Source organism: Scomber japonicus, chromosome 4 (assembly GCF_027409825.1).
Source record: "Scomber japonicus isolate fScoJap1 chromosome 4, fScoJap1.pri, whole genome shotgun sequence".
Lineage (NCBI taxonomy): Eukaryota > Metazoa > Chordata > Actinopteri > Scombriformes > Scombridae > Scomber > Scomber japonicus.
In genome coordinates this window covers 12,404,761-12,430,731 of record NC_070581.1, presented here as the reverse complement: position 1 = coordinate 12,430,731, position 25,971 = coordinate 12,404,761, and the positions used below count along the sequence as shown (strand labels likewise).

Sequence of the window (25,971 nt, the reverse complement as noted above, 5' to 3'; positions counted from 1 at the left end):
TTTAAAACTATTTTACTATATGCACTTTCAATGCTCATTATAGTATTTGTGTATGTTATCGTCACGCTGAAAGATGCTGTATAAAGTAACTTAAACTTAAGATATAATCCAGATCTTATTCGGGGCTTTTACTTGCTCTTAGAAGTTGATTTCTTCATGCTCCAGCGTTGTCTGTGTATTGTAAACATCTCATCTTTCACTCACATGACGGAATGACAGTAGTTTTTCATTCCTCATTCTGTAGTGGTTTGGACCAGTAAAGCAACATAATCATATCTGGGCAGATACGAGTGCTCTTTAACCATGACTAGATTGTATTGTGTGATTCATTTTGCTGCAACATGCCTCAATGTGCCTAAGGAAACCACTAACAAACCTACTACATAATCAGTTCTGCAACATGCTGATCTATTCCACAGGCTGCCCCGCCTTTGGTATCCTCTACCTCATCTGTGACTGCATTGTGTTATATGCACACAAAATCTGTGAAAGGTGAGGTTACTGGAAATATGTGTGCCTGAGCACCACAGGAAGTTGATGAATTAATCTGTTTATGTAGATATAATGTCTATTATCTGTCTGCATGCGCGTGCAAATGCACTTATATAGTTAACAAGTGTTTCCAGTTAGAAATCTTTACTTTCCAGTATGTTCCAGTTGTCATGATTCTCCATTCGTTTCCATTATGCGCAACACTCAAGTCCACCATTGTTCTGCACTGTTATGAAATCTTCAGGTAAGAAAAGGCATTAGGAGAGTTCATCCAAAACTTTGGGGCTGTTTTTGTTTGAGTGGTTTAGTCCAAAGTGTAGGCTGTCTACATATAACACATGTAGCTGGCATGTAATAGGAAAAGTTTAATACCCAGCAAAAGATGTGGTTTTCCACCATCCATATACAGTGGCAAAGGGAATGACAGGTGAGTGTAAGTTTATTGCCCACAGATAAAGGTCACATGTACCTGCTTGTACACTCAACTACACTAGTGGAACCATGTAAAGGGATCGTGCAGAATCAATTTGGGCAGTAAGGCAGCACATGCAGGGGCTGGCCAGTGGGACGAGGACTCAGGGAATGGGGTACCATATAGTGGGGGTATCCATAGATAAATATACACAATAGAGGAGGTGCTGTGTGTGTGTGTGTGTGTCTGTGTGTGTTTTTATGTGCGTAAGTGTATCTGTATGTGTGAACACCTCCTAGAGTTCTTGGTCTCTGTCTCTTTTGCTCATTCTCCTCCTTTCTCCCTATATCAGTCATTCTTTTCTTCCTCCATCTTTTTCTTGACGTTGTTACTCCCCTGCACTGCGTGGCGCCCGTGGGCTTGGTTTCCCATCATGGGTCCGGCGGTTTCTCCCCTTTCTTATCTCCTGGAGATGCTTCCACTTCTTGTTAGCTGGGCGGACAGCAGGACCCAGAGGTGTGACGTCCTTCCCCGCTGCAGGGAAGGTTTTATCCACTTGGTCGCCGCCGGAGTTCTTGCGCGCCCAAACTTGCTCACAAATCTGGTCGACGGTGCTCAGGTTAGGGTGGTCCACCAGTTGCATGAAGTCCCGGTACCAAAGCTTTTGATTGGTCATTGGGGGCCCACTTCCGCTGCGGGGGTCAAATCTGACAGGGGCGTCGGAGGGTAGATTGGAGATGGAGGTGGATGTTGAAGGTACAACTTCCAATGTGATGCCTAGCAAGGTTTGGGTAAAGCCGTGCTCCATGGCATGACACTGGTAGACTCCAATATCCCTCTTAAGGACACGCCGAATCAGAAGGCCTCTGTCAGTCTGGAGAACACGGTCATCTAGACGCACCTGGAATATAGGAATAAGATCAGATTAAGTGGAAGAAATAAAATATGTAATACACTGCCATTTGTACAAGAAGTATATGTTTTATAACTAATGTAAGCAAATCAAGTTCATTTCTGTGATCTGTGCTTGATACAATAAATGCATTAGTTGTCATTTTAGCTTGTGCTGAATGTATGATGAACCCTTGTGTGCCAAAATCACTACAACTTTCCTCATTGCACTTGTTGGTTAGTGCTGAAATACTTCCGACCCTTCTATGTGAATTTTAAGTGGATTTAGACCATACTATGGTCTCTTCAGACCTCTTATTTACAAGCTCTTACTTCCCTCTCTTTCATTCTTCTCACCTCTTCTCGTGGGTTCTGTGGTTGTTTCTGGAAGGTCCATGTGACTCTGGCCTGAAGGGATTTAGGGATACACTCCAAGAAAGTGCTGCTTCCCTCCACTCCATAGAGCTTCCTCTCTGCAACGCGGTGCTTATGATGGTCTGTAGGGGGCAGCACAGACAAACACTTGATGGGCACACTCAAGACATGTGCTTACTAATAACTATCTGTGACCAGGCAAGAAGGAAAAGGTGACAAGAAAAGGAAAAACATAGGGCAATACAGGACAGGACAGGACCAGGGGAGATACTGTTCTCTGCACAGTGGTTAGGGTTAGGACTGGACAAGGTAAGACAGGAAAAAATAAAATGGACAAGGCAAGAGCAGACAGGAGTGACCAAGAAATGATAGGATAGAATAGGATTGGACAGAAGCAAATTTAGCTGATAATGCTTGACTAAGAAACCTTCTTAGGTTAGTAACTTAAGCAGCTTACTTTGAAACACTTACCCTGAACTAAATAAGTGTTTTTATTCAGTATTGGCACCACATGAACATACGTAATACACATTAGTTGTTGGTATAACAGAGTCTTAGTTGACACTGATTGATGACTGCCTCTCTGTGGCTACTGATGGGGAGGTTCACTGCAATTACACATAATGACAACCTTCTGTAGGATATGTTTGATGTGTTTAACATTAAACACATACTTTTATTGACCTGGCAGGGCTTAGTCATTCATGTTGCCAATATGAGTGATGAACTTGAGTGATGACAAAGGTCTGGTGACCTAATTTTAACCTCAGCCTCAGATTCCAAAAGATTTACAAGACTTTTTAAAAAATTAAACTTATATTGAGACTAAAATAGGGTTAGAATAAGATTGGTTTCTTTTTCTAACCACCTGCAATACATAAAGTATACTAGTGTATAGATTGCCAAACTGATCCCTGACCAGCACTTAGGGACAATACTATTCTCATTAGAGAAATTACTCTGATCTTCATTAGTTTTACACAACCAGGCGTGTATGTAGTTTGAGTGATTAGCCTGATTCAGTTATGTGGCAGAAGGACAGATAGCAAGAGAATGCTGGTATTGTGGTCTTAGAGGACAGAGGTCACCAGAGGTGAAGGGTGAAAGGATTTTGGAGTCTTTTAGCACAGGGACAACGACATGTCAGATGCCAGGAGTCTTTGTGAGTCAGAGTATGACTGGAGTGAGGCTTTGTTCTCATTTATTGAACATTCCTCTTTGGTGGTTCAACAGTGGTCAACCAACAAAACTGCTCACGCAAGGGAAATTTCAAAACCAGAGTGTTCAGAACCAAAAAAATAGTCAAAACAACACAGCAAAAATAGATGCAATAACAAACTACCAAAATGTTTTTTTTAACTGTGGATCTAGTAATTGTGAAGTAGATTTGCAGGCGTGAGTTTATTGGTTTGATCATCTGTATGTGTTCTGTCTGTTCAGCAGTGGTGGCTACCTCTCCATGTAGAACCAACACACTTCACAATATGTTTATTTTACTGCTGGTGAAGGAAATGTAAAAGATATCACTTCCACCACTTCCTTTTAAACTTTTGCCACAGAAATTCCTAGCAGGGGAGAGCAGCAACATAAACTTCATATAAAAATGAGAATTTGACATCCTAAACTGTTGTAATTAAGATATTGGAGACATGTGAGACATTATCAAATTAATGCATTGTTTATAATAAGCAGCGGATCTTACCTCCAGAGCATAGAGTGTTTGGGTCTCCGTTCCTCACATCCTGGCGACGGAAACGTCTGTAAAATAAACATTAAATAAGAATTTATCACAATCAATATCTACAGTATATCTATACAACTAGGAATTAGAACTTTAATCCTGTTTGATTGTTCAAAGTAATGAATGGGCATCTGGTGTGTGTCATTAGTGTCTGTATCACAAACCTCTTGGTGTTTGGCAGGTAGCGAGTACAGGATGTTCCATCCCAGGCGCAGTATGGGTCTCTGGCCAAGCAACATTCAGCACAGGCCTTTCCATACACACTGCAGCGATGAAGGGGAACCTGGGCAATGCCTGTGTCAGAGCCCAAGTACAGCTGTTGCTGTTAGGATGCAGAAGGTGGAGGAGCACGTTTTAAAACAAGGATTTCAGCACTGTGCAACCATTAGAGTCAAATATTTACACCAAGTTCAGTGGTGATCTCAGTCTAATAGGAATATGACCATTGAAAATAATCAATTTAAAGAAAGTAACTGATTATGAATTCTCCAAAAAAGAGAGCCACAATGTTTGTCTTCTTCATTAGTCACAGGTAACTATAAAATAAACATACCCGTTTTGAGGAGATCTGCATGTCAATGATAGATGAAGCATCCTGAAGAACACAGGAGAAACAACAAATTTATTACCACACTATTAATTGAATAGTTGATGATCATCTAAGTGTAAGTGTTAAAATCTACAAGCGTTCATTTTTTTTAAAGATTTCTTACTTTGAAGACCTCCAGCTCTTCCAGCAGAAGTTCCTCCATGTTGTTCCAGCTCTCCTTGGGTACATTGATCACCTTTAGTACTGTCCCTTTGTCTGAAAGCGGTGCATCAAATGACATTTACATATATAATTTTCTTGTTCGTTATTATAAGAATTTAACTTATTACAACTTGGAATTAAAAACAAATCATTCACCTGTGCCAATAAACATGACATCATACTGTCCATCTGCAGCATTGACTCTGTCCACAGCAATCTGTGTGAAGCTGTAGTCCACATTTGTTCTGACAAAGATGGGACGTCTGCTCATAGGATAGACCGGGTTGTACATAAGAGGATGGTGCCGCGCAAACTGGATCACATCATCTGGGAAACCCTTTGTGGACTCAAAGCTGCCGAATGTCTTGCTGGGACACTAATGGAGGACAATAAAAAAGGATGAGTTCACATCCTAGTATAATGACCTTGTTTATCCAAAATGGAAAACAAAATCAAAGCTTATCTTATTTAAAAAGATATCAGCACAATAATAATGTTAGGTAAACAATCTTGCAGTTATATTGTAAGAGCATTTTTGGCCCTATTGTGGTTCACATTTTGCCGAACTTTAGAGTAGATGCAAAATGGTGTAAGCCTATTAAAACTTTAGAAAACAAACTCTGTAAGTAATTATAAAAACATTAAACTGAAACCTTTTCAATGGCAACTTTTCCCCAAGGAAATCTTCAAATGTGAAAGTTTCTGTGCACGTTTCCAATTGATGAAAGGATTTAGATTGCTGACCGGCAGTTCAAAGTAACAGTAATCCACTTCTACTGTGAAGGACTTCTTTTAGCTCTTACTATGAGCTCATGCACCTCTCAGAGACTCTTTACCATTTAAACATTCCATAATGAGTTTTCTCTGCATGTAAACTGAAATAAAATGTCTGATTTGTCAACATTCCATTTGACCTGAAATACACAAAGCAACAGACTAGAGTGATGTGATTATGATGTGATGGATCACAGGGACGTGTGAGATTTACTGAGGTCAAAGTCTTCTGTAATTAGCATTCAACTTTTGGACTACTCGTGGACTATTCCAGGATACTAAAATACTAAAACATACAGTATATCCCCTCCCTCCACCCTCTTGAATTATAATGTTTTCCTATTCTTTTATTTTGCAGCATAGTTTTCTTATTATAGTTCATATCCTACATTACATAAACATAGCATAGTTACTTTTGATCTGATTCATGCATTTTAAACACTGGATGTGCTTTCAATGCAATTTTACATAATTCACTTGTAAGCATGATACTTTTCTTTTAATTTGATATGTTCCACTAGTTTTACAAACCCACTGAGGTGATGATGGTGTGAGAGAGATTTTACGGTACTATAGGCCAAATATAATTCCTATTCTGCAATCATACAATGGGAATTGTTCTGCTGTGGCAATAGCTGCTGAAGCTCTGCATAACAAATCCTGCTGATGTTACGCTTGTGTGCTTACCAGAATGTAAGAGCCCTAATAAGCCCACATTGACTGGGAGGATTGTGGAGAGATTTGAATGAAATGAGGTTTTGGCAAGTGTATTAAGTGCCTATAAGACTTATATATCACAAGATATTAAGAGATTAATGTATTCATACAGCTATACATTTTTATTATTTAGAGAGCATTTGGACAGAGAGCAGGATCACCTATTGGGTTTAGAATATGCTTTTAACGCAACAAGAAAGTTGGGAACAACACTGTAATATCATCACCTTGTCAATTGTGATGGCTAACTTGTTAGCAATCAGTTGCTAATTTACACAGCCAGCAGTTACAAAGCAACATTATCATTCGTTTGGAGTTGTGTTTCTGTCCACCTGGAATATACAAATCCAATGTATTATCTCTCCTTCAGCTCTGTTTTTGCTCTATAACAATTCATGGGGAAAATATCTATTTTTGGAGCTACTAAGTGTCCCAATATGGTTACCAGCTCATCACTAACTATATTTGTTTGCCATTTGGTGCTAAGCAGATAGTGTACAGTGGAAATGTAGAGCTTTTCTCTGAGAGGGTGAGAGGGACCCAAAACAGTCAAGTTACGGTGCAAGACAGCTTAACAATGAACTGACACACACTATAAAGCTCCATAAACCTTAAGACATTACACATTGTCATTTGTTACACTGTACTGTACTGTATACTTATTATAGCCAGTTTAAGTAAAGATTTTGAGTCCACAGTGCTCAGACTTTTGTAAGATGGTGATGATGTTTTTTGTTATACTCTGTTTAAGCTGTGGTTAATGTTAAGTACTTTATATTCTGTTAAACAGTTTAATATATGACATTGAATCATTTTATTAGAAAATAAAAAATCATAATAAAATGTAAATGAGTAATTAAGTAATTGCAGTATTTCCCTCTGAAATGTAGTAGTATAAAATGGAAATACCCAGTAAGGTACAATTATCTCAGAGTTGTACTTGTGTAAATGTATGTAATTACATTGCACTGTGGTTATAAACTCTGACACGACTCTATTGATGGGTCTTTACTGTTATTGACATACCATTCCTGGGCGGGGATAGGGGACCTTTCCCTGGAAGGGAACCCACTGATAGTTGGGCCCCTCTTTGTGAGCGAAGGGCCCCAGGAAGGCCCTCCGGATGTCATTCATGGAGTAGAGACATACAGCTGAGCCTTTAAATACACTGCTGCTGGGGGACAGGGAATGCTGTGTTAGATACATCAAAACACACATAGAACACACACACACATACTCGTCTCTCTTTTTCTCTGTTTTTTCTGCACACAGACTCGCACATGTATATCAGTATAAATGGACTCTGACCTGGAAGTAGAGAAGACTGTGTAGACCAGAGGATTCTTTCTGTCCCTTGTCTGCAGCAGGAATACATCGCCTGAGGACAGACATGCACGCACTCAGGTTAGGTGGCGGTGGTCCAGAGGTCAAAGGTTGAGAGAAAGATAAACAAAGCCCCATGGCCATGTCTAACTACTTTAAAGAGACATTTCTTTGATAACGGAGGGTCATGACATGGAAGAAAAATCCCCTATAGCCTCAAGCAGTGGTTTGTAAAATTATTTTAACAAGATTTAGTTCCATTAAAATATTTGTCACGCTTGTCAAGTTGAGACCAACCACAAACAAAATGCATTTTCAAGTCTGAAGGAATGAAGAAAAACACTGCTGTTTAAAATGCTACTACTGCTCCCACTACTATTAAAAAGTAACATGGTGTTGGTATTTCAGTAGAATAATTTCAGCTAGTTGTCTCAAGATTCTTGTCACAAAGTGGCAGAATTACGTCTGGGTCTACAACATTCATGGCTGTCTTGGTTCAGATTAACACATATTTTTACAGGGAGGTATTTTCAAAGGATTTGGCCTCAGGGCTGGTCAGAAAACCTTTGTTCAAGATAAGAGAATAATTGTTCATAGAGGAGGTGATGGACAGATGTAGCCTAAGGTAGGGTTAGAATTTGGACAAATTCTTCCACTTAGTTTACCTTTCACAGTGTCACGAGATAAGCAAAGACAGATCATATTATAGCCCAACTACCAACAGAGATCACTCTAACTACTGCAGCTGCTGTCCAAACCACATGCCTGTAGGTTTCTACTTTGTGAGATGTTACATTGTTATTATGTGATTGCTTTAATTGATAATTGTGTATTTCTTCCATAATTTATCAATAATTCCTGTAAGTCTCAATTAAAGGGTTTTATGGTGGCATTTGAAGAAATATGTATTCAAGTTTAAAAGACCGTTTTGATTTGACTGTCATTGTTTTACTGTATGTCTCAAAATACAACTTCATTCTAACATTTTATTTTGGTGATTCTTGGACAAGTTAAAGCTTAGATGTTTGCTTTGTTGATATTTTAATCAATATGTTTCCCTTTTAATGTTACAAAATAAAATACTTTTTAGAGTGAGGACTAACCATATTGTCTGGAGACCATATCTCTCTGTCTGATAAATAATGGTTGGAGTTACTGGAGAATAAACTTTCCCAAATACATAAAGCAACATTTACCTGCACTCTCATATACTGTAGTAGCATACGAGCCCACCTTCCACACAGTTCTATTCAAGAGTGAGGCTAATATGTAACTTGATACCCCACAAAATGTAGTTAGCTAGGCCTTGTCATAGCAGAAAAACACACTGTTTAATCCATTCATTACAATTGTGTTCTAGTAATCGTGTGCCTTTGTCCCTAAAAAAGACATAAAACACACTATCCTCCAACTCTTAATCCTTAATCCTCTCTCTTTCAATTTGGAGGTATGAAAAGCTTGACAGGCCTTCCATGCCTAGCAGTGGCTAAGGTATGATTGGACAATCACTGTAGCAGGAGAGGTTTATAGAAGGTCAACTGTTATAGAGGCACAAACATGACTTACACATCTTATTTAAGTCCAAAGATTCCTCATGTCTGCATTTTTTTACTATATAAGGTCATATTTTACATCATCATACACAACATTTGGAGCAGTTTTATCTCTTAGTTGTGTGTATTTATGAGAAAAATGCTTGGCTGAACTGGCAGCTAGAAATTTGTGGAACAACCACTTTGTGTTTCGGGTAAAATCTTCTTTATCATAAATTTTTCTGCCCACAATCTGAGCTGTAGAAATTTAGTCTTGCTTCTGGACTCTGTCTAATGAAAACACATTATTCCTTTTTTGTCATATGGAGACTCACCAGAGTCAAGCCTGCAACTTACTTTGAACCCACAGCAAAAACACTGGCTTCAGATCAGGCCAGAATCTATTACCAATTAATCTCTTACTCATGCTTTCTCCAAGTCTGCAGGAATGTGAGGCTGAATGGTAATCTACAATTGAGGTCAGAAATCCTGGTTAATTTATTATGCTTTCCTCAATTTCCTTTCCCTTTGCGACCTCAGAATGTGTTTCTGGGTAAAAATCCAAAGAGGTAAGGTTGGAAAATCATCCCAAATTTCAAATCTTTGTTTTGCTTGTTCCAACTTCTAAAAATCTGATTTCTTCATCGTACTTTATTATTTACAAAAAATAAGAAACCAGACCACTTTTGCCACTTTAACATTGAGGTCAGGGTGAAGTCAAAAGGCTTTCAACCTCTGAAGTGCATGTGTGAAGATTTTCATTTGAGTTTCCTGTTAGGATTTTACTTTCAATACCTCTACTTTTACCTATTATAATTCATAGTCATAAATGAGTTCAGCATCTGTAAGATAAGTGGAGTTGCAGATACAGCATCTGTCCTACTGACTGTGTGCACAATGAACTCACGCAGCTCATCAAAGTATGTGTCGCTGCCGTCGGCTCCTGGCACTGAGCAGATCAGACGGGTCTTGAGGAATGTCGTCCACTTGTTCACCAGACTTCGCTGACCGCCCATGTCATTCTGATTCAAGACCAAGCAATAAAACATTGGTTGACAGGATAATATTATAACAAAGAGAATTTGTATTTTTTAAGGGTGAAGGCAGAGTGTAACAGCAGTGTCATAACTGGACACCAGACATTTTCACCAGTTACTACATTTGTTTTTTTTAAACAGAAGATTATGTAATCTGTCAACTGGTGCCATATGGTGACTTTTTTCACACCCATCTTATTTAAAAACTGGACCTCAGTGATGAAACAATCTCTCACCCTGCAGAGTTGTCCGATGCGGGAGTAGGTGGACTTTCCCAGCCCCTGGGCCTCAACTGCCGTCTCCCGAAAGAAGAAAAATACCTTATCATCATCTGGGTTTTCACTTTCCGGAACCCAAAAGGAGCCAACAAATTTTGGTTCTGGTAGACAGAAACAAAGAGGAACAATGTCAGTTATACCAAGAGTTTCTCTAAACAAGATGCAAGTATTCAAGACAAAACAACAGAATCGGTCATTTCACCTAGTGCCCCGGGGTGGCAGGTGTTTGTTTCCTGTTTCCAATCACAAATCAGCATTGTTGTTTTTAAGCCATGACCATGGTCGTCCCATAACTTTAACCGAGAGCTTATTATTGTAATCAAGATGACAAATGCCTCCAAACTTTAACCCAGTATACCAAGATGTGTCATGTTGTGTGCATGGAACAACAATGCTTTTCTTTTAATTGGGAAGATTTGTTGAAAATGATAAAGAGTTATAAAGTGAACTCAAACGTTGATAGAACTGATATCTAATCTTACACACAAACACAGACACTTACCATTGAGCCAGCGTGAGTCATGCTGTTCGGTGCGGATGGAGGGGCGTTTCCCCAGGCTTCTAAAGATGGTAAAGTCTCGTCCCATCAAGTCTGTGGCCACGCCTGCATACAGCTCATCACCTAGGAGAAAGAATTCTTCAATTACTCATCGATATCAATTGATCATGTGAGCTTTAGAAATGACTGGGTCTATATCATCCTCCAAAATCAGCTAAAATTATGACATGAAAATGTAGAATAAAATGAACCCAACAATAATATATTTCCAATAATACACTTCTGAAGCAGTGTAGACCCATTTTTGGGAGGGTTAGGTAAAAAACAATAATTCAGTATCAAAGTGCATGGGTTTGATTACCGACGAGCACAGATGCAGCATTGTGACGAGGATCGTATGGACTCTTTCCTTTCCCATCCTCCACCTTAGAGGGGTCAATCCTGAAAACGTGGTCCTGATGGAGAGAAAGGATAAATTGATTGTGATCACACAGTTTTCTTGTGTCAGAAGCATACTGTAATGCATATATGTTTAATTTAATTTCACACTGACTGATTACAAGGGGAGTAAAAGTCACATTTGAAATAAATCCTGTAATCCCGTCAGGTTTCCAGGCATGAGTAACCACTGGATATACTACTGTTATGAGGTTCTTCCCTGCTGTTTGTTCGAATTATGTTCTCATTTATAATGAAGAGTAGTTAGTTTGGCAGAGGATTGTATTTTAAGACATCTGGACCAGTTTTGTGTGTGAGTTTAAATAACATTTCCTTTCAGCAGATGAGAACAAACAATGTAAGAAGTGATTTAAATATCCTCAGTGTAATTTCATGGTGTAACTCAATATTACATAACAGCTATAAAACTGATTAGTGAAAAATAAGTGGTGTTTCAGATATTTAGTTAAGTGTCTCCATACAGTACCTTTAAATCTTATCATGCACTTAAATAAAATGTGGATTGTTTTGTGTATTGCTCACCTCAACCCTGTGTCCCACCTCGACGAACGCACAAGTAGGGTGGAAGGCCCCGGTTCCACAGGCGTACAGGTGGGTGCGGTTAAAGTGGTGCACGATCTTCACATAGTTCACACAGTCGGACTGAAAGAGACACACAGATAGACAGTGTCAGTGTTTACCTATGTAGGGCAATCTAAATGATGATCTTCAGGAAGAGTATGTTTTTTTTGATTTGGAGGATTTTTCTTTTCCCTTCATGCATAATCTACATAATGCCTCAGTGCATAAAATACACCACTGAACTTTTTATATACTTGTAATGCTCTAAAATGGTCAAATTCAAGTATGCAATTAAATTAACAACCATGCGTAGTTCACTAGCCTATTACATCATCCAAAGCTGGACGTCCCCCCATTTCAAAACTCATTCCGGCGCCGCTGCTCTTTCTCTCTTTTGGTTTAGTGGTGTACATTCCTTGCTTCTGTCTCCCTGTCTGCCTGTGACAACATTGTCATGTCCTCATCTCCACCTCCAACACACTGTTGTGACAGCCTTTGTGTCCTGGCTGTACACACAAACGCTGACAATGTGTGTGTATAGGAATGTGTGAGCTAATTATCTCTTTGAACTTGAGCAGTAAGCAGAGGATTGACATGGAAACAGTAGAAGATAACAGAAAGGACTTATAATGCAAACATACTATATCCATCCACTTATGGTGTCCTTATCATTTCATGTGTTCATCAGTTAAGATGAAATTTGTTCTGACATGCAGGTCAAATTGTGAACAGTAGGACATAGTGGGGGCTGCATGGTTAGAGTAGGTGAAGATTAATATCCAAACCATAATAAACTCAAACAGAAAATGGCCACAATGGGACCAATGTTTGTTTTTCTGATTCAGTTTTGGGTATCAAGTTTATTTTCAGTCCCTGATTTGTGTATTATTCTTGACATTTGTTAGACACATTTGTGGGCACATGTTTAATACTGGCTTAGTTAAAACATTTACTGTACAGTGTTTCAATTCACAGTTAGACATAAGAGCCCGTGAAGAAGCACACCTAACTTCCTTTTAAAAGGAATAGTTTGACATTTTTCTAGGTGCTTTATGGCTAGCTAAGCTAACAGGCTGCTTTCTAGCTTCATATTTAATGTTGAAAAGTTAAAGCATAATTGATCTTCTCATCTAACGCTTGGTTAAAAAAAAGGAAATAAGCATCTTTGTAATAATTAGCACACTGTTTTCATCAGCAAGCTTCTTTTTTTTAAAAGTCTCTCTGCCTCCTCTTCTTCTCTTGACACCAGACTATTGACCCACAGACACATCTGTCTATGTGGGAGTCAGGTTAGGGAGTCAGATTTCTGAAGAAAAGATTTACAGTACAGACTGGATGGTTCAGTCTCTCTTTCTCTTTGGGTCCTGATCTTGAGTCCTGCTGTTACACACAAGACTCTGTAATATGCTAGATTTTGATTCACTTCACTGTCATTACAAAGGTTATCAGTTGTCCTCAAATCTATTCTACTCATTAAGATCTGCTCTCTATTTATTCACACTGCTGTAGACACACTAACTCTCACATCAAACCTAACTTCTCTCTTGGCTACTTCTCCCTAGACGGGCCACTGTAACATCTGTCTGTTGATCAAGTTACAAACACTGGCTGACCCTCGGGGGCCACTATAAGAGAGGTTAAAGACATGAAACTGATCGCCAGCAGCTGACGGGGATAATGCACAACCATCCCCCTGTGTGTGTGTGTGTGTGTGTGTGTGTGTGTGTGTGTGTGTGTGTGTGTGTGTGTGTTAGTGCGTGTGTGTGTATGTTCTAGATAGCCCAATGTATGATGATTCATCCTAATTTCATTTGTTAGTCTTTATTTTGACTTAATTTAAGTGCCTAAATGAGCTTGTTCTGCACATTCTTTGGCTTTGACTTTAATCTTCCACTTTTATCCAAGATGGTTGAAGGGTTTAGGTCTTTGTTTCTCCTTATTTGTATGTATTTCAGTTTCTTATTGGGTCTTCTTATGAGCCATCCGGTGGGGGAAGGAAGGGAGGCTGGGGGACCATAAGGATAGAGAGTTTTCCTGATATATTCAATCTACACTCTAGTACTGACAAATACAGATGTGATCACAAAAAAAACTAATATTTGGATTTTTAAATGTTTAATTTTTTATATTTTAAAAAGTGGTTGTTTTTGTCATTCAATGATTTCTGTGTTTAATGCCTGGCTGCAAACAACATTTTAATTAAGTTAATGAATGGAACTGATGATAAGGTACATTACTCTTTCTTTTTTTGTCTGTTTCTCCATGATGCTGTTATCTACAACGGTGCATTAGGACCATATACATGGTCGCCCATAAAGTTGGAATAAATGTTTTACTTCTTCTCATGAAATGATTGTGACAATGTGATTTATTCTTGATAGATAAAGTGTATATATTCTCAAAATTGTACTGAGCAATCTCATTAACCTGGTCAAAGTTGATTACTGATGTGTATAAATAGAAAAAACCAGAAAAATAAAAAATAATTTATGAGATTAAACTCACAAATTTGCCAGAACTAAACTTGAAACTAAATAAAAGTTTTTTTCTCGAAATACTAACCCCACTCCAGGTCAATATTTATTTATTTTTACGTATATGACCCTAATATGCCGTCGTAGTTATCTATACCTTTACTCTCTTCTTTAATTAGTTGTCTTTATTTATGTCCGGATATTCTGACTCTCAACTTCACCAGAGGGTGACAGACAGGCCAGTTTGTGAAAGCAGTGACACAAGCGGAATTGTGGCTTATTAGGCGTCACACACACACACACACACACACACACACACACACACACACACACACACGCACACACAGCCTTCAGTGGTTTAGAACAAAGGTGTGCCTCGCAGCCTTTGAAACCCACCAGGAAGTTAGGTTGGGAGTCGGTGTGAGAACACAGATGTGTTTCTGTGAGTGGACGTGAGAAGGTGTTCAACCAATTGACAGGCCGATTAAGCTGTTGATACAGGAGACCTCTTTTCACATAAGGGGACACACACGTTTCAACTTCACCCTTAGGCTGACACACACATTTACACTGAATGACCATACACACACTGGAAACACACATCTCACCAATAACACTCTTCCAAACATGCATATTCATTCTGTAAAACAAACTCATGCCAAGTTTCGATCAATCTTTTTCTCAGAATCCCCAGTGTGTTTCTGAAACAAAACCTCCTCCTCCTCAGTCTAACCCCTATTGTATTTTAAGCCTTTAGTGTGTGAATGTGTGTGCCAAAGGGCAGTCAGTGGAGCGGCGGTTTGACAAAGTCAACTCTTTGATGTGACAAAAGAGAGAGAGAGAGCAGGAGGGTACGGAAAGGAAAAGGTAAGAGGAGAAAAGACTCTTGGAAGACCTTGAAAAGATCAGAAAGGAAGGAGGAGGATGAGGGAGGTGAATTATGCCAGCAATCACATCCTTAGTGTGTGTGTGCATGTGTGTGTGTGCGTGTGTGTGTGTGTGCGTGTGCGTGTGCGTGTGTGTGTGTGTGTGTGTGTGTGTGTGTGTGTGTGTGTGTGTGTGTGTGTGTTAGAGGGTTCACTGCTCAACCTTTGACCTACCGCTGACTCATTAGTTGAAACAGTGAGCAAAAAGCAGGCTGTGACCTCACCACACCCTGAGCTTAAGGTCTTGCCTTCATGTCTTGTATAAAGCTGTATTGTTCTGTTCTGGGTGTCCTTTTTTTCCTTTTCTCTCTTTATCCTTTCCACTCTAGAAATGATTAACCCAATCTACTCATTTATTATTCCAGCTATTATCTGTCCTTCTGCTACTGCTCCCTATCTCTGTCTTTGTCTCACACTCACAGACTTGGTTTTTACTTAAGCATTTTAGTACGGAATATTATGTATTGAGTCATAATATCAAATACAAACAAGAAGAACAATTTACTAAATATTGCAGAAACATGTCATGACACCATCTTCCCCTAAAAAAATTAAAGTTAAGGCATTTCTTTGATTGGAAAACTTAAAATGATTCTTGTAAAGTCTAGCTCCACCATGTTTTAATACATTAGTACCCAGTAATGGTTAAATGGACATAGTGCTTAGAATACTGTCAAATACATAATCTATTATAATATTTAGACAGATTTAATGACAAAATCTGCTGACATTTGAAAATAACACCCCTCATTTCATAGATACATGAGATCTATCAATGTATGTGAGAATCCCAGCAATCCAGGAAACTTCAATAAAGTTAATGGCTGAGAGCCTTAGACTGAATATACAGTGATGGTGCACAGTGGGCAACCATTAGACACACAACACAGCATAGTGTAACAGCAGAGGAATGCCTTTGATCGCTTCTGTTGGACAGTACAATGTAACAGTGTTGACATTTGTCTGTTGTCTGCATGATGAAATATTTCTCCTGGAACAGACTGATTTACAGATTCTGACCTTCTGCAAAATGTAGTTAAAATAATATCACAGAGAGTCCATTGAAGCAGAGGGGATTTCATTTTCTGATTGATGGAAATCCTCTGTGAGTGTTTGCTGTGTGTTCAAAAGTCAATGCTCACACACTAATAATCCAAAATACAATAAGCTGCACAATAATTCAAAAGTCAAATGTTTGCACTTGGTGGTTTTCATCATTTTCACATTCACACATTTAGTGGCTCTGAGCCCCTACACTCAGTAGTTAAAGGCTAAGTTCCTTGCTCAAGGGCACTCCATCAGGATTTAACGAGTCCTCATACCTGTGCAATCTGCAGAAGCTAAATTCCAGATTCAGCCGCATTGAGATGATACACGGATGACAGGTTTGAAGGTTTTTATCAGCTGTTAGTAAATTAGTATAACTGTTGCATTTTTAAGGAAGATGGTCATTATATGGACAACCTAGCGTTATCATGAAAAGATTAATTACATCTACAAGAAAATGTAAACATGATCATTTTAAGCAATTTGCACAAAAATACCTTAATCCTGTCTCCTTTCACCAATCATGATTTCCTAGTTGGTCCATGGATTTTAACTGGTAATGTGCTGGTTACCGGCCTCATTCTGCTCCTCATTTTTCAGATATAATTCATGGTTTTATAATTCGTCCCTTATTTTTCATCATAGCTGATTTGTTTTTCATCTAAAAAAGGTCATTTTGACTCAATAATTGCAGGTGAATTATACATTTTATAATCACTGCTGATTTGTTAATGGGTCTTGGAAGATAGAGAAAATTACAAAGTGGGTGCTACCTAACAGCATAAACATACCATCCATCACATCTGTAGGTTTAAATGTGTCTCCAGCTCTACAGTAACGCCTCAGTCAAAGTGCTGAGTCAGACTGAGCGTCTGGTTGAACTGTCATCTGTTTACTGCCACTGTCTGACTGTGTTTATGTGCATGTGTCTGGGTTTGTGTTAGTGCATGTTAGGTGGCTTTTCTGTGGTCTATGTGTGTGTGTGAGCGATGAAGTGTTTACTACTTGTCTTTATGTGGGCAACTGTTAAGACCGTCACATGCCTACATGTTGAGTTGCAATGATGCTGTGTGTACTACTGGAGAACTTGTTTTTTGAGGAAACCCAGCAAAAGCTTTTTGAATTTAAAAACAAACTTTTTTATGTTTTGTTTTGTCTTTTAGTAGTTGTTTTAATCATGTTTGCTTCAATTCTTTGCAACTTTTTGTCTTAAATAATTAATTTTTAAAATCTGGTGGCAACCAAGATATTTGAAAGCATTAGTTATCATTCCTGATATGACTGATGAAACTATTTAAAAATAATTTTCCTAAATAAGTTACCAACAACCCCTTTTTTCACATACAATGTTAATGTTATATAAAAAAAAACACATAATTTCTACAGTGTTTGTAAATGGCAGTTAGTTCATGATTAATGTACGATAAATTATGGTTAAGGTATGGTTTCGATTAAGCAACTAAAACAACCAATAAAGAATCCACTCAGAGTGATAGTTGGCATTTGCTTCATCAGAAGCTACTTCACATCATGACTGTCCAGCTGTGTGGAAACAAGAAAAGATCCAGATTTGTACAGCTCTAGTTTGTTACATAACTATTTCTGTAATTTTGCATGTGTACAACTGAGTGCAACTCTATGAATGTCTTCCAGGAGAAGCACGTAGAACTATAGTTCTAATATATTTTTGTCTAGCATTACATGGTCCTTTGCCTGGTTACAGACCCCTGAATCATGGTCCACTCCTACGAGTTGTTAAGTGAAGAATACTTTAGACTATGTTTGACTGAGCATCTGGCCAAACTAGAATTGATGCTGCCATGTATTAAATCCCTGTGGTGTTTTAAAAGGCACCATCCCAAAGAAAAAATGAGATACAGAGAGAACACGGGAAGAAGGGAGTACTGTGAGAGAGAGCAAAGAGTAGGGGAGGAGAGATCCAGAAGGGGAGAGAGATGTTGACCTCTGTTTTCAGAGAAACACGCTTCTCTGTAATTAGGGTCAACGGTGTGAGGTCAGCTTAGTTCTTAGTGTGTGGGTGAGTTTTCACCCAGAAAATAGAAGTCTAAAGAAATGAGAGGGGAGTGCTTAACAAAGGATAAAAATAACATTTCAAAGGCCAGAGAGGAGAGAATAAGGACTAACAGGGGAAAACTCGGTTCAATGCAACATTTGTCTTCAAAATCCCCCCACTTCTTTCTTGTATTATCTTATCTCTTTCTCTCTCCATCTATCCTTCCTCCTCCTCCTCCTCTGGAGCAATTTTAATAATTCTCTCCACCGCACCCCGTCTCCACTGTTACTCTCTCTTTTAAAACACACACAGAATACAAACACACAGAAACCTGAGCACACACTCAGACAGTCTCCTGGTCAGGTGAAACTGGAGCCTGGAGTTTTGTATGAATGGAGCTCGTTGTCTGTCTGCTACAGCTGTGTAATCACACTGATGAAGGGTTTGTTTTACACACACAAAGAAACACACACACATTGGATACTTACACATACATGAACAAATGTACACACACTGTTAAACACATGAACATAAATACTGTATATAGTAAAATGTGTGGCATGTCAGTGTTTTATACACACATGTAGCGCACTTACACACATGCATACTGTATGTCAAGTTAGCTAATTGTGTGTAATGTAACCCTGGGTGGTCTATAGGCTCTTGGTGGCCTCTACATGACGGTCAGTGAAGCAAAGCCTGCTCTGCCCAGACTCCATCACATTTAGACACATAATCATCACATGGAGTATTTACTTGACATATTCTTAGAAACGTAATGTTTCTCTACAGTAGATCAAAATAGAAAATCCATGATTTTGAAACTTTTTGGCAGCTAATAAAGACGAAGGAAAGATGCAGGGTGGCCTATGTTTGAATAAACTGTCCTGTGAGCATTACAGTGGGTCATGAGCTCAATCCCTGCTGTATTGTATGTAGTGTATGCAGCAGCCGTGTATGCTGTCAGTTGAGTCCCTCCCTGTGCACTCATCTTGGCCAGGTCGCTCTAAATAGCTTGTATACCTTGTTACAGCAAATAATGTTCAATCATGTACTGTAACCTAATGTAACCTAACAACATGTTTACATGCAGCACGTCAATAATTACATTTAACCCGTAGACCTTAATTTGGAACCATGGCATGGAAAGTACTGTCATTTAAGTGTATTAGTGATACAAGATGTTTCTACAGTTAACTGTTCAGCTGTGAAACTGACTTCCTGGACACAGACTTTAGACCTCAAGAATGTGATACTTTCCCTGTTCGGAAGTCTTTGTGACGCACGTGTAAAAACCTTGTTTGAAACTCAATGACATGGATAAATAGCCAAGAAAATCAGGCTTCTCCACCAGACATCTAGCTGTGCCACGGTACTGTAAATGGGTTTATCTAATTCCTTTACACTATTACAGAGTTTAAGTTTCTCATTTACATGGTATTTAAGAAATGAGTTTGCTGCATGAAGCCAGCTGCAGATTGCTAAAAGTTGCTGTCGAAAAAAGAGCAAGGTCTTCGGCTTAGTATCAAAATGAGCAGATCTCAGTCAATTTGAAAACTAACACATTTTGAGGAAGTGATCTCACCACAGGGCAGATCCAGCACTGAGGAACAGTGGGAGGGTTGCACCTTTTATTATATCTCCTTAAACGTTGTGTTTCTGTCTTGTGATGACTCCCATGACTCCAGTGGATTAAAAGGTAGCATTGTGTTGCGTTGAGTAAGAGTGGACAGTTACCTCCTCCACAAGGAGCTCCTCCAGAGCTACATGCACAATGAATGATATCTGGGGGCTGATGAGGAGTCTTTCTTATTTTGAAAAAAAGGATGTTACATACTGTGCCATTGTCTACGTACATGTCTATGTTGTCTATGTTAATCAAGGTTAGGGAACCGTCTTAACTTAAATGGATTCAGATGAGTATTTTCAGGTTCTCTTGAATTGTAGAAAATGAGGTGAGTAAGGTAAATTGAAGTAATGTGAAGAGACTTACAGTGATATCTTTGCCAGCCCAGTTACACTCCTCCCTCCAGTCGACAGGGGCAGGCCAATAGATCTGAAACACAGTAAGCAAAGGTCAGATGATCCCATCACTGAAATCTTAATGTATTATCTGGTTTGGTTTACTGCTTGCCGTATATTTTTAAAAAATGATTTCCTTTTTAAAACCCTCAAAAGTGTTTGTCACTAAATGAATAAGACACTAAATCTTAAATGAGACATCTAGAGGTTGAGACAAGTAAAGGTTTTCACCTCCTTCCACTTCAACATCTCCACTTCTGTTCAACACATTTCCTTCTTTCTCTTCCTCACTCTTTTATCCTCTCCCATCTGCTTCTTCTTAATGACCTCTTCATCCTCCCCTCTCATCCCCACCCCCAGAAAGTAGAAGAGGAAGACCCCACCGCATTGAAAAAGAGATTTAGCTATGGTAAATCTGCATATCCATGCAATAAATCAAACTCGCCTACATACGTACATAAAACCAACAGAGGCTTCACATCTAACGTACCAAACACATAATTTACTCCAAACAGCTGTGGACAGATGTTTGTACTGGGTTGCATTTTGCTTGTATAACTATATTTTGTGTGTGTGTAAGTGTGCTTCTGCAACTTTAAATGTTGGCTGTTTCAATACAACTTAATGCTTTGTCCTTTAGATATTAATCACAGTCATGTTGGATAAATGCTCTCTTTTCATCCATGTGCACCTCCTTGTTTTTCTACCTTTCTCTATTAATCCCACATTTCTCTTTCTTCCCTTCTTACACATATGAGGCCACATGTGAGTGGTCGCATATGTGCATGGATATGATTCAGTCGTTTTCAAAGGGGCATGTTTTGTGTCCACACAATATTTCTCTTCCTGACAGGCCCTGACACACATGTCACATAAAGCGTGCATGGCCTGATTTTCATAACATTAATGATTTATTTTAGGGGTGAGCTAATATGGCAGTAGATGTAAATTAGAACCACTTTTTAATTTCCATCCCTTGCCAGTATTATCTCTAAAGTCATGAAGGAATCATAGAAACCCATTAGGCTGCTAAATAGATGACAGTTCTGGCAGATACACCTCTGCGTTATGTAATACAGTGCATTGCCATAAAACTTAAAGTAATTATAACACTGCTTTGTCTTTCTGGGTGTGCTTTTAATGTCCTGTAATGTGTTTTGTTTTGTTTTTTCTAAAAAAGCATATTGAAACCTCAGCAAAGTCACTAGTATTGATGGAGAAACCTCTCACACCCCACATTTTTATGATCATATTCTGTTGCGGGGCAGTAAAAAGGAAAGGTACTGTCTAAAAAAGTTGAAGACTTGCTGTAGTTTGTGCTGATTTGAGTGATCATTACTTTGAAAGTGGTTCTGACCAACCTTGTGTTCCTGCTTGGCGATGTTGTCCAAAGAGAGTGACAGCAGGAAGTTCTTGGCCCCGACGAAGAGACGGCCCCTCTCCTCATCCAACAGCAGAGCGCTGAAGCAGCAGGATCGCTCAAGCTCGAACCGCCGCACTCCATGGAACTGCTGCAACTCTGAAAACAAGATGGTTTTTAGGGCATGGGACCTCTCTATGTTTTCTTACATGTGTCATACACTGTACTGATTGAATCCCACAGTTTAACTACATAAAACCACTACTGGTTATTGCATGTCTTTGGCTCTAGCCGTCAGTCTGACTTTTTATTGAATGTTTTACAATATGTTCTCATGTTGGGACAAATTATCATTTTGGTTAAATGCAACTTTTTCAACTCATATTGGGCTGTCAACAGTTCAACTGGGCAAAATAAAACTAAATACTGCATCCATAGTCATTATCCATTCGCGTATAGCCCTAAGAAATATTTAATCAACGAATCAATGATCCAAATCAGTTAGAAAACCACAAGACTGCAACAAGTCATGAGGTTGATAAGAAAAAAAATGGGAGGGGGGGTTAAATTAAATTAAAACAACAAGATAAGACAAGATAAAATAGCCATCAGGTAAAAACTCTTCAGGACAAAGCTATGGTAGAAAGATGTGTCTCAAGGTTTCCTTTGAAAGTGTCAAGCAGAGCAAAACCATCTGACAGTAATGACACTATATTGCTTAAATGGAAAAATTGAGTATCCTTGCTGTTTCCCTGTTGGCAACAGCAAACTCTGGGGGAACAGCGCCCAGGAAAATTCAACTTGTATTTGTAAACGTAAACTATAATAAGTTCTCCAAGCCAGTGGAAAAAAAAACAGTGTTCTTGGCTTGAGAAACTGAAGAAATAAAGGGACTGCATCCTCCCCTGCTGGCCTGGCTTAAACCAGGAGCTTTAGAAAACAAGGCCGAGGCCCTCTTAGCTTAGACGTTAAAACAGATTTATTAGTCTGCCATTGTTCTAATGTGATTTTACAAGTTTAATTAAGACACTGACGCCACCCACCAGCTTCCTGCATGACATCAGGGACTTTAGGTCTACTGTTCCTGTTTTATTTTAATGTGCTATTTGTAACAAATGTTATATAACTTAGGTCCATTGTACTGCTACGCCTGATAATCAATGTGTGATCAAATAAGAAATATAAAAATGTCACATGTTTAACGTATAGCTTTTGTCTAGTCCAGACCATGAATTAAGTCACAGATATTATTCTTAGGTCTTTAAGACCCCAATGGGGAAAAATAAATAGATAAAAATGTAAAACCTGTCAGGTAGTTTATATGCCCAGTGCCCTTTTTTAGGACATCTGACTCTGTGCCTGTCAGGTTAAGCCAGGTTAAGCCTTATATTATCCGATGCGATTCATCTTCCAGGATCTTAGCTGTCATATTATAATGATTGTAAAGATATCAACTTGTAAATAGCATTCATATCAATTTGCAAGCACTAACAAGGACTAGAAAACTGATTTTCTAAAAGCTCCAATACATCTGCACATCAAAGTGCATCTTTCAAGGTGATTAAACCTACATCTACGTTGGTATATTGACAATGCATACTATTTTTCACTCTCAATAGACCAATTTTTGTAATCATATAACTGTCTTAATTTTCTCATCTATCCTTTATGATATGAATGTCTCTGCATTGTATGTTAGCATGTTGATGTATTCACACTTTATATTCACTTTTATGTGCCAACATGCTGACATTTAACATGTTAATGAACCAAGTTTATATACTGACAGTTACAAAAGTTAACATGCTAACGTTTAGTATATGCCATTAAATATATTAGCATTATAATGTGTAGGTTTAGCATGTAGCAATTAAAGTCAGAATGAAACGGCATACTGAGAGCATCTAACGTAACCCATACTTTGTCATATTTCTGAGTATAACAGGATAGACATGAGGGACAATGTTGGGAGGATTTGGATATTAACATTGAGAAGTGGGTGTGTCCTAATAAATCTTAAAAGATTGATTGGTTGGTAAATGTCATTATTGGTTGAAATTGGTTCAAGCCTATGTAATCTATAATATTTTGTTTTTGGTTGTGTTTTTGGTATGTATCATTAAATGTGTGTGTAGAAAATGTGATCTAAAATGGGTTAAAAAGGCATTTTTCATTGAATCTCGACTGTAATATATTAAAATGATAATGTGCTATTATTTATCATGACTATTTCAAATGCTAACATGTTATGCAGGTATACAGTCAGACATAAAGACTCACTGACTGACTTACTATGTGTATCCCTTGAGCAGTATGCTTGTCTAGTTAAAACAGTTATTAACATTACTTCACCATTTGGATTTGAATCACCATGTCAAGTCTAATTTTAATGATCACCTACTTGGACATTTTCCGGCTTATTACTTAGCTGATTACTATTGAAACAGACATAAGTAATAAGAGCAAACCCATTCACAATACTGAATACAGAAACAGACTGCTTCTTTTTGCTGTGTTCTGCTTCCCTGCTGGCTAAATAAAATTTAAAGTTATTTCAGTGATGCATGAGGTTGTCAGGACCTCTTAAAGTCCTTCATGTGTCTACTAAAACTAAAATATTCTGCCCGTCTTTCCATCCTGTATGCAACATCTTACCTTCAGTCTAAATTAAAGGGAGCACATATCTCAGCTGGGCAGGCGGCCTTCAGTGAGCCTCACGTCCTTGGTGAGTTAGTTCAGGCTGTAATTGCCAGCTCTCAATGATGGAACGCATCCCTGGTTCATGTGGTTGTGTTGGGCATTGAGCTGCCCTCTTCTAACTTACAATACTCGAGATGAAACACAAAACCCTGCCAATGTGTGTTTAAGCTGTGCATGTGTATGCATCTGTTTGTGCATGAGTGTGGCTGTGAATCACAGTAACCACAAATTACGCCTGGCTACTGTTCAGGACTGTGTACTTTGAAAGGGATATGGCAGAATATCACATGAAGCAGAGAAAGTGGATGTGTACAAATACTGCCACAGAACGTATGTGTATACAAAGCATACATTATGTGTACTGTAGGAGACAAAGACGCTCACACCCATGGGCCAAATTTGCCTTCAAAGCTTTAGTTCTTACCTTTGTATGAAAGCTTCATGCGTGGTGAGGAGGATGAGGAGGAGGAGGAAGAGGATGAAGTTGAAGAGGATGTGCGGGTCATGGTGTTGGAGGAAGCATGGGCGGCGGCCAGCCCCAGCAGCAACAGAGAGCTGCACGTCACCATCATGGCCACCATCATCATCATCATAGTCATCATCTTGGCACGCTTAAAACAAACTCCCTCCTTTCAACGCTGAAATTTTGATTCCGTGTAGTCAATTTATTGTGGCTTTGAGCTGGATTTTGCCTAGTTTCCAGTACTGTCCTGGCAATAATTGTAGACAATGTAGTCCACCTGCTTTTGGACTACTACGGTTTGGGTTTAGTCAAGTATTCTGTATCAGCTTTGCTTTGCAAACCCAAAACAGATTCTCTTGTTGTTTTTTAATTTAGCAGAGCTTCAGTCTCTTCAGGTCTTCCTTTCAAGTTGTTAATATTCAGTGTAATCTTAATAATGTCCTCCTTGGTTCTTTTGGCAGATCCACTGCTCTTCAGGAGAAGGGCGATAAGTTCACGTCAGATGGGACAACAACGTCACACAAAGGCAAAGAGATCTAAAAATAGAGACAGACAGGGAGAGGGTTTAGAAAAGGACACTACTAGCATACATGTGCTTCTGCCAGGGATGCCCCTGTATGCACACACACACACACACACACACACACACACACACACACACAGACACACAGACACACACACACACACACACACACACACACACACACACACAAACACTGGCATCTGAGGTATATTTAGTCAGAGGCAGATTGATGCCCCTGTCAGGCTGTGTTAATGCCAGCCTCCATTATGGACACAACATTACATCTCTTCACATTGCAGCAAGACTCAGGGATTATCCGAAACACACACTTCACTCATACTCACTGACCACATGAAAATTGAGTGTGTGTGTGTGTGTTAGAGATAGAGATATGCCGCTATGCCCACTGCCAAGCCACAATCTCTCTGTGTCTGTGGCACTGCCAACTCAGACTGGCCTCTCTCTCTCTCTCTCTCTCTCTCTCTCTCTCTCTCTCTCTCTCTCTCTCTCTCTCTCTCTCTCTCTCTCTCTCTCTCTCTCTCTCTCTCTCTCTCTCTCTCTCTCTCTCTCTCTCTCTCTCTCTCTCTCTCTCTCTCTCTC

The 25,971-nt window shown here is 39.0% G+C and overlaps 1 protein-coding gene across 1 annotated transcript; it reads right to left on the bottom strand.

Moving 5' to 3' along the window:
* Positions 1 to 724: 724 nt before the first annotated feature.
* sema3b (sema domain, immunoglobulin domain (Ig), short basic domain, secreted, (semaphorin) 3B) lies at positions 725 to 25,101 on the bottom strand. Its single transcript, XM_053318299.1, has 17 exons — positions 24,810 to 25,101; positions 21,687 to 21,844; positions 20,297 to 20,359; positions 11,804 to 11,923; positions 11,184 to 11,277; positions 10,826 to 10,945; positions 10,282 to 10,424; positions 9,916 to 10,030; positions 7,462 to 7,531; positions 7,180 to 7,324; positions 4,819 to 5,038; positions 4,625 to 4,716; positions 4,465 to 4,506; positions 4,076 to 4,233; positions 3,873 to 3,928; positions 2,153 to 2,292; positions 725 to 1,805 (listed from the first exon to the last, which is right to left on the bottom strand). Exons 1-17 carry the CDS (start codon positions 24,985 to 24,987, stop codon positions 1,293 to 1,295), a joined length of 2,427 nt encoding a protein of 808 aa, XP_053174274.1. The 5' UTR covers positions 24,988 to 25,101; the 3' UTR covers positions 725 to 1,292.
* Between the last annotated feature and the right edge of the window lie 870 nt (positions 25,102 to 25,971).